Source organism: Lactuca sativa, chromosome 4 (assembly GCF_002870075.4).
Source record: "Lactuca sativa cultivar Salinas chromosome 4, Lsat_Salinas_v11, whole genome shotgun sequence".
NCBI classification, from domain to species: domain Eukaryota; kingdom Viridiplantae; phylum Streptophyta; class Magnoliopsida; order Asterales; family Asteraceae; genus Lactuca; species Lactuca sativa.
The window spans coordinates 53,546,428-53,555,835 of record NC_056626.2 but is presented as its reverse complement, the minus strand read 5'-3'; the positions used below and the strand labels follow the sequence as shown (position 1 = coordinate 53,555,835).

General features: G+C 34.6%; 1 protein-coding gene and 1 long non-coding RNA gene across 6 annotated transcripts; both read left to right on the top strand.

Moving 5' to 3' along the window:
• The first annotated feature begins 3,956 nt into the window (after positions 1-3,956).
• On the top strand, positions 3,957-5,345 carry LOC128133192 (uncharacterized). Its single transcript, XR_008231510.1, has 2 exons — positions 3,957-4,374; positions 5,217-5,345. It is a non-coding gene; the product is annotated as an uncharacterized LOC128133192 (long non-coding RNA).
• Positions 5,346-5,476: 131 nt separating this feature from the next.
• LOC128133191 (uncharacterized) lies at positions 5,477-9,049 on the top strand. Of its 5 annotated transcripts, XR_008231509.1 has the most exons (6): positions 5,477-6,123; positions 6,207-6,245; positions 6,432-7,184; positions 7,266-7,949; positions 8,036-8,321; positions 8,409-9,049. XR_008231509.1 is itself a non-coding variant. In XM_052770255.1 (3 exons), the coding sequence occupies exons 1-3, from the start codon at positions 7,095-7,097 to the stop codon at positions 8,054-8,056; spliced, it is 795 nt and encodes a 264-aa protein (XP_052626215.1). In that variant the 5' UTR covers positions 5,477-7,094; the 3' UTR covers positions 8,057-9,049. The 5 variants fall into 5 exon arrangements, 1 of the variants encoding a protein (XP_052626215.1); XR_008231508.1 differs by having other exon boundaries at positions 6,207-7,184; XR_008231507.1 differs by having other exon boundaries at positions 5,477-6,245.
• The last annotated feature ends 359 nt before the right edge of the window (positions 9,050-9,408 follow it).

Here is a 9,408-nt window from a genome sequence, read left to right as displayed (position 1 = left end):
AAATAATTAAATTTTATCATATAAGGAAATAATTATTTAACTAATATGAAGTTATCTTTTATTTTGGCAAGGATAATCATCCAATATCATAAAAATCTGATTTATATCAATAAAAAACGTTTTGGTAACTATCCCATAGCCAAAGGAGCACAAAATCCCGAAATTAGCTCTTTCTGACCAACTGACTCATCGAGTCAAGCATGGACTCGTCGAGTTCACCATGGACTCGGCGAGTTCATCCGTGGACTCGACGAGTCCAGCCCCCAGAAACCCTAATTTTCGATTTTAAAGCATGAATAATCAACTATAACATCAAATACATCAAACAAACAACCCTAAGCTCTGATACCACAGATGGGTTTTGAGCAATACATCAATCCTATGGTGTACATGCAAGCCCTAATAGCTTTTGGATCTAGTTTGTCTAATGAGCATGCAATTGAATATCCAAAGCTATAAACCCTAGATCTATCAAATAAGAACTTAAATAAAGGTTTAGTAATTACCTTTGATTGTTATATTGCTTTGATTGGCTTTAGAAAACTTAGTGCCTCAAGTGCTACACCTCTAATGGAGTCACAAACACCAATTCCTTGCTTTGATTGGCTTTACAAAACTTAGTGCCTCAAGTGTTGCACCTCTAATGGAGTCACAAACACCACTAAGCAACTTGGATGAAGAGGAGAAGAGAGGAGGCTGTCCAAAACGTCTAGAAACCCTAGAGGAACTCCTTACCACGTTTTTGGGGCCTTATGGATCTATATATACATGTAGGCTATTAGGGTTTTCAACTGGGAAACCCTAATCTGACTGCTTAGGCCCTAAGCAGCCCATGGATTCCTTTCTTTAGAGTCATGGACAAAATCTTATGGGCTTCCCCATAAATTTCGTCCACTCCACTCTATGGAGTCCATTAGCCCACTCTTGCAATTATCTTATAATTACAATTCCAGTCCCTTAAGTTTAATTAATCTCTTTTAGCCACAAAATTAATTATCAATTAATTCTTGACTAATATTAATTAAACAATATAATTTCTCCTTTAATATATTATTCTCATAATATATTAATAAATCATAATTAAACCTTTCTCTCCTTAATTCATCTTACGTATTGCTATGGTGAAGGCAACCCAAAAGGACCATGCTCATAATCGGGTCAAGTACATACCAAAATAGTTATGGACTTAGACACTAATCCAACAGTATGGTGGTTGATGGCGGCGGGTGGCAGTTGAGCCACCTGGCCGGAGTAAAGTGTGGCGGTTGAGCCACGGGGGAAGAGTTCAAGGAAAAGGTCTAGGAAAGGTCCTCCTTCATGGAGGAGGCACTATTCTATTTATAGTGGACAATTAGGTCAAAGGGAATTAGGTCAGGCCTTGGGCTAGCCCAATTCAAGCCCAACTAGCAAAGAGTTGGGCAAGGCCGCTCAGAGACGTCGGGCGGGGCTGGCGAGCACGCTCCAGGCAAGGCTGGCGGGCGCACCAGGAAAGGCTGGCAGGGGAGCGTCGTGCCGGGTCGGTAGGAGAGTCCCCAACACAGCTGGCAAGGGAGCGCCAGGCAAGGCTGGCAAGAGAATGCCAAACAGAGATGGCAGGAGCACGCCAGGCCAGGCTGGTGCTCTAGAGCAGTCCAGGCCATGCTAATGGACCATATATCATCAAGTCCCCCCAGTCTGATGTTATTGGTATGCGGCCAATGATATCGGACTGGACTTAGTCATATAAACTGTGTGTCGTCAACCAACTATAATTTGTTCTTATGGATTCAAAGGACAGCCACTTAGGTTTTGATACCAATTGTGTAAGCAAAGAACGATCTGCACGGACAAGGTTTGAAAACTCAAACCTTGAATTAACTTAAGATCAATGTCTACTGCTAATGAAGATCTAGTCAAGTTTGGTAAACTAGTCTTGTCTCGGAATAGAAATATTCAGCAAAGTATTCAAGATTTAAATGATTAATAAGTATGAAAAACGTAAAGTGATTTAATAACAATAAGAATGTAAAAGCGAGTGATTTGACTGGATGATTATTGGTATTGATGTGAAAGAGAATGTTGCACTCATGTGTGTATAAAACTAAAGTTATAATTCCTTAAATAGACAAGGAATGACAAATAAGACAAATCTGCTAAAGTGCATGAACTAAAAGACAACTGAAGATCAACAAACTGACAAAGACGCATCTATTGATCTTGTCCCATGTATTTTAGAATAAAACAACGACTAAGGATCAAACTAGTAATAGGAACATTTAATGCACATTACGGACTCATATAACAAGCAACAAAATGATGCATCTCGAACAGATCTTTACTTCGGAATTGGCACCATCTCGGAACACTTCTCACTTTAGAATTGGCTTCATTTCGGATTGCTAAAGGATCACTTTTCATGTATCAATAGCCACGTCGTGGTGCCTCCCAACCACGTCGTGGAAAACCTTAAAATGCCAAAATTGGAAAATTTTGAAGTACCTCGGGATTCGGGTGTTACACTTCGACATATGAACTTCCATCATCATATCTTCATATTATCTAACTAAACAAACTCTGACATATCAGCTTGTCTAAGTTATATTATTTACACTTACTTAGACAAGACTAACTGTCTACAATGAGCAAATAAACTATAACTATAATGTATATATTTTGCATCATCAAATCTATAAAAATATGTATCCTAACAAAAATAAACCTCAAACTATTTTTTAAACCAACTCAATGGTCATATTTATATAAAGTAGAAGATGGCTCATGTTTTGATCCCACAAACGATTTGGGATAAAGAAAGAGGATGATTGATGCTTATATAGTAGATGATATTAGGCTTAGTTTTAAACCATGGGGGATGTGGGACAGTTTTAAAGTGGCTACCAAAATAAAATGAAGGAAATGCAAGCAGCTTGTTTTGAACTTGCAACTTGTTGTTTATTACCCTAACGCCTTAACTACTAGACCACGACTCTATTATTTTGTATAACACGTGGAACACATATATATACATATAAAATTTTGTAGGTGCAAACTAATAAAAAAAATAATTTTTTACTATAATACGAAAAAATTGAGTAGTTACACGGGACCCCTCGGGACATACATTAGCCGGATCAGTTGCATGCAACAAAAAATAATACGAAAATATACGAAAACAATCAAGAAATTAAAAGGTTCTTGAGGCATATGTTTAACACTGTGTCCTTAAAACAAATTCGTCCATAATCGGACGTTTGTTTCCTAGGATTCAATGGCTAGTAACGGCTCTTCAAAATCACACAAACCTTTTTAAGTTTGGGTATTACCTTTCCATTAGCAAAAATACACAATAATAGAGGGAGAAGAATATACGATTGAGTCTAACTTTTGTACCCATAAAATGGTTGGAGAAATGTTAAATTTATACCACAAAAACCATAACCAATAATTAAATCGGCATTAAAACACAATTCGTAACCGATAACTAAATAAAAGATTTAACCAACATTATATTTAATATCATTTTTAATTAAGAATTTTACCTAAAATTAAACATCAATTTTTGATTATACACCAATTGAACCCCTCAATTTTTATGATTAATTTCACGATCACCATTATTTTCCAACAAAAGTATATAACACTTTTTTACAATTGGCCTATATTATCTATGATATGTTTAAATTACATCTGAAACCAATTTTATTATCACAAATGATTACCTATTCAATTAGAACACATTGATTTTAGTGATAATAAACAAAATTAAAAATCCAAACAACATTGATCTCAAATAATTAGCTCAAGTACTTCTTCGTTTTCCATCTAAAAGTTAGGTAATATATGGTTAGCTTTCCGTATGAAATTTAAAAAGATGTTTGAAAGGTTCAAACTAAATACAATATTTTATTAATAGTAAATGCCAAACTCATGATTTATTAAGGGTTGTAATTAATTCAGTCTCTATATAAGGACTATTTTCAAACTAGTGAGTCAAGTTATAAACACCAGGGCTATATATAGCTAGTTTGAAAGAATGGGTTCCCTTGGTATAGTATTGATTATTACAATTTGTTTACTAACACTAATGAGTCTACCGAGTAGGATAATGGTTGCAAGCCAGTGTTCAGGCCCGGCGGTGGGTCTCGCATTTTCACCATGCTTGGGCTTCCTTGACAATAAGGATCCAAAGCCATTGAAAACATGTTGTAGTGGACACGAGAATTTACACAAGAGAGGAAAAACCAAGGAAGATCGTGTGGCTATATGTAATTGTTTAAAGACGCTCTTGGAGAATCACGACCGAAGGCGATTCCTTAATATCAGAGAGCAGTGTCACATTGACAAATCGAAAGGACTAGGAATCTCCGATGTTGGACCAACTGCCGACTGCTCAAAGTAATTTTCTCTTCATCCCCTGTGAGCTTATATATCTCCGACTATACTAATTAATCCTTCATACATATGCATATAATACTAGTTTATAACCCGTGGAAAACACGGTTATAAAATTAATTAAATTTTCTTAGTGAGAATTCAAAAATTATTAATTAATTATTTTAAATAAATTACTAATTAAAAGATATTTTTTTAGTTATATAAAATTATAATCGCTAATTTAAATAAATATATGAAATATTATATCAACTATAATTTGTATTAATTTTATTTTAATTTATTCTAATGCTATTAATTTAATTTAATTAGAGTGAGAAATTTGAAATTTGAAATTTGAAATGGAGAATTAATAGATTGCCAAGTGGTATGCATTAATTAGAGGTCTAATAAATATGGTGACACATGACAAAAGATGAATAAAATATGTATTAATTAAGAGGTCTAATATGATGACACATGTCAACAGGATATTAAAACTATTCTTTTATTAAAATAGGAATATATATTGGGTAAAATAATATTTATATATCTCAATCTACACTAATTAATCTTTCAAGTTAAATCACTTAAAAGTTAGACTTCATTTGAAGCTAATAATGCATATGGGTGATATCTTTAAATAACTTAAAAGTTTTTGAAACTAGTACTAAATGTATGAGATAAAAACTGCTTAGCTTACATGCATTTATATATATATATATATATATATATATATATATATATATATATATATATATATATATATATATATACCATATGTATATATAATGCAGAACACCATAGGTATAAAGGGTTTCCAAGCATCAACATGTATACTAACACCATATTTATACATAATGCAGAACACCATAGGCATAGAGGGTTTCCAAGCATCAAGATGGATTCATTAGGACAACATATATAGTAATATGGCATTGTATTTTAATCAATATTTATTATTTACTATTTTTATGGTCATGAGAAATTTATAATTTTTGTAGCCTATTTAATGAAAATACCAGTAATAAGCATAAAGTGGGGGTAAATTCAAAAATATAGACATGAAAAATTAAATTTTCGGATATAGACATGCGTTCCGCGGAGGACCCTCCGCAGACCTCCGCGGAACCATGAATTCTCCTCGGAGAGGGGTAGTTTTGTAATTTCACCCTCATTTTTGTTGACAAAAAACAATCTTCCTCTTTGTCCCCCCACTAGTCCCTGATTCTGCTTTGGCCAAAACTTTCCTCCGCGTCGACTGTGAGTTCTCGAGGATTCCGGCGACGACTTCAAATCCGGCGACAACGACATCAGACAACGTCATTTGCCAGTGATTAAAGTATATTCGACATAAAATCTGGCATCGATGGAAGGCAATTTCCCCGATATTTTAGCCGATGGATTCGGCTCCTAGGCATTTATCACATTTCCCTCTTTTGATTAATGTCGTATATGATTCAGTTGTTACGAAAACCCAATTGATTACATGGAAATATATATATATATATATATATATATATATATATATATATATATATATATATATATACATATTTAGATTTGGGATGTAAAGATTCACAGGTTCAATTTTGGGGAAGATCCATTCGGCGGAGATATACGTCATTCCGCAGAGCAATCTCCACAGAGTGATGTATTCCCTCCGCAGAATGATCTAAGTCACCAAAATTGGGTCTCTGCGGAGGCTAGAGGTTATTCCGCAGAGGGTGCTCCGCGGAATGACCTCCAGCCTCCGCGGAATGACCTTCTGAGGTATTTAGTTATATATAAAAGTATGTTGTTATTTATTTTCAATTACTAACGTTTTATATAAAATTAAATGTTATGTTTTGTAGCACGATGATCTCAATCAAAAAGCGAATTTAAAATGCGTGGTGGGTACTATTATTAAAGACTATTTTTTGCGCCTAACACAATCACAACGAATATTATTCGAAGCTTCGCCATTTGGAATATTCTATATCCCACATAGTGATCTCTTACTTGTGCATTTGATGATGCTGCACGAAGTAATGTGTCAACAAGTATTTGAAATGGAGAGGTTTCTTTTTGACATACAGGGGATGCAGTTGGATTTTGGTGAAACTGAATATATTCTTATTTGTGGTTTAAAAGTTGGTCCTTATATGGATTTACTCTATGACGAAAAAGGCCGGTCAAATTCAAATCTTCGTGCTCGGTTGTTCCCAGACATTTCTGATGCACGTTTGCGGCTGAAAGATTTAGAAGACTACATTATGTCACCGGATTATTTGTCACTTCAGGATGAAGATGTTGTAATGCTTATCCTACTTGTTTTTATGTTGAAAGGTCTCCACGGAAGGGACGTTAAAACGGGCATTCCCGCGGCAGTATATAAGCTTGCTGATAATATAGATGATTGGAACAAGTATTACATTTAAAGATTGTGTATATATACAATAATAGTAATTATAAAAAATAAATTGAAAACTGCAGGTTTGCATGGGGTACATATTTCTGGACCTATACTTTGCGGTTTATATGTGGAATGTTTAAGAAAATAGAAGAATTTAGACTATTCAAGTAGGCCAATTCCGAATCTAAGAAAGTACACAAGTATATTGTTCCCGGTTTTATTCTTCCGTTTAAGGTTAGTTTCTAATGCATTTAAATAGTTATCATAGTTCCGTTTAAGCTTACATTTTTTTACATAGATATGGATTTTGGAGACGTTCCCCGAGGCAACCCAGTTTTATATACACATGCCGAAAAAATTGCCACGGATGAGGTCGTGGAGAAGTAAAACACTGTTAACTTGGGTTCAATGTTATCGAATAATCATCGTGTCTTTGGTATGCTTTTAATATTAAGGATTATATATATTTACAAATTCCAATGTTTTTCATGTTAAACTAACAATCTGATTTTTGCAGCCTAACAACCAACCTATTTCTATCGAGGCTTCCCCAACGGAATTGATGTTGTCGTTTTATGTTTGCTACGTGAACTGGACTCTTAACCATGAAGAGTCTTCCCCACGGCAACATACTATGGTCCGAAATAGTCCAGAGTCTCCCCAACCGCAACATAGTCCGGTCCGAAATAGTCCACCTATTGTTGCCTCGCCTCCTCGAAGAAAGAAGTACAAGTCGGAAACATCTTCGACTGAATCTGACACAAATGCTTCTTACTCGCAACATGTTGATATAGAAAGAACTTATATGTCAACCAACACATCAACAAGGTTGGTAAAGAAGAAGAAGATGAGCATAAAGGTATTAGTGAAGTGTCTACTAGGCGTTGTGGCTGACTTATCTTCTAAAGTAGATCGTGTATTAAATAAAAAATATGAGCCAGACACAGGGTTTGGAGATGAAGAGGAGGAGGAGGAGGAGGATATGATAAATGAAAAGGAGGAAGAAACATATTACCATGGTACACAGTTGAACTGTGATGATTTAGGTAGTCATGGTTTGGATGGGGAAGTTGGGCGTACACCTACGCATGTTGAGCTGTCACTGGACGTGGGTGAACATCACACAAAAACAATGACTCCTATTGGTAGGCCACAACGAAAGAGGGGTGTTCCTTGGTATCAGCAGACTCCGTTCATAGTGGTACAAAACTCATATTTTAAATTTGGTATATTTATAAAATATAACATTATTGATAATTATTTAACATGTTAATTTTAATTTTTTAGACGCAATCCACACCAAAGTGAAGAAAATCATCAAAACAAGGAAAAAAAAGTAGTGGAGAGTCATGAAAAAACAAATGAAGACATTGTGAATGAAGAGAATAATGATGTTTCAAATCAGCTCTTGTTGGACAGTGTTCATGCTGCTAGTACGCTGAGTTTTTGGAAAGAATGGAGTATGATCTCTTCCAACCCCAACACCAAACATAGGCTACATATACTCCTACTGGATGTGGAGTTTTGGTCGAGGTTACTTGCAGTTACTGACTCTGGGTGGTTACTTTCTTCGGTAACATTCGTTAAATTTAAATTTTAACTACTTTTTATACGATAATTTATATAAATAATTGTAACATTTTTATCTTAAAATGTACAGCATATTGCGATATTGATTGCCCTGTTTATGGAAAGACGGCCGGTGAACGCAAGGTGGACGATATATCCTCAAGAAATCAGTTTGCAACTAAAAAAATCATTTTGTTTTAGGCATGTAGCAAGTGGTGTTGGAGGCCGTCCTAAATGGAAGGATGTGGATATGGCTAGTTATGTTTAATAATGATTTATGTATATATTAAATATTACTCAATTTACGACTATTTAATGTATTTATTGTTTGCAGGTTCTACTCCCCATAAATGTTGTTGCTACCCATTGGTTTATGGTAGTGCTACATTTAGATACCTGGAAAGTAGATATTTATGATTCAACACGATCCATGAATTTCTTCTCAAAGTACCTTACTGGTGGAGAATTCAAAAGTTTTGGAGATAGTATTATCTCAGAGTTAGATGTCATTGAGTACTCGAACGATTTCCCCGTTGGACACAAAGACAAAGCAACAGTGGAGTTTATTGATATTATAGATGTGCCACAACATGAATATACTCTTGATAGTGGGGATTGTGGAGTATTCGTATGCATGTTTATGCAAAAGGTTGTTTTCGGGGTACCAGTGAAGATTGATAAGCCACGTAGAGATGCAGGATTTATCTACAGAAATAGGATGACAAATATTATTTGGGATACTATATAACTTGATTTTGAAAACTTTGTATATATATTAATATGAAATACTTGTTTGTAGTAATTATGTTTAATACAAATATGTGTTTTTTTTTGTTATACATTCAAACAAAATAAACATTACAAATAACATAAAAACATTACAAATACCATAAATGTAAACATTACGACTAACAAACATTACATAAAACATTAGAAATATGGAAACAGTCGTCTACGTGAAAAAAGGTTTACTTTTAACCAGATTCCAAATGTCCATATATTCGAAATAGGTTCCATCAAACTCATACAGGTAATATCCGTTCACATGTTCAATAAGTTCTTCATTGTTTGCATCAGAGCTTCGCTTTTTC

What these genes read in the sequence shown, in the direction of transcription:
- LOC128133191 (XM_052770255.1), top strand. Translation starts at nt 7,095, where the DNA reads ATGCCGAAAAAATTGCCACGGATGAGGTCGTGGAGAAGTAAAACACTG. An exon ending in GAATAATCATCGTGTCTTTG is followed by an intron (nt 7,185 to 7,265) that starts GTATGCTTTTAA and finishes TGATTTTTGCAG; the next exon opens with CCTAACAACCAACCTATTTC. An exon ending in AGCAGACTCCGTTCATAGTG is followed by an intron (nt 7,950 to 8,035) that starts GTACAAAACTCA and finishes TTAATTTTTTAG; the next exon opens with ACGCAATCCACACCAAAGTG.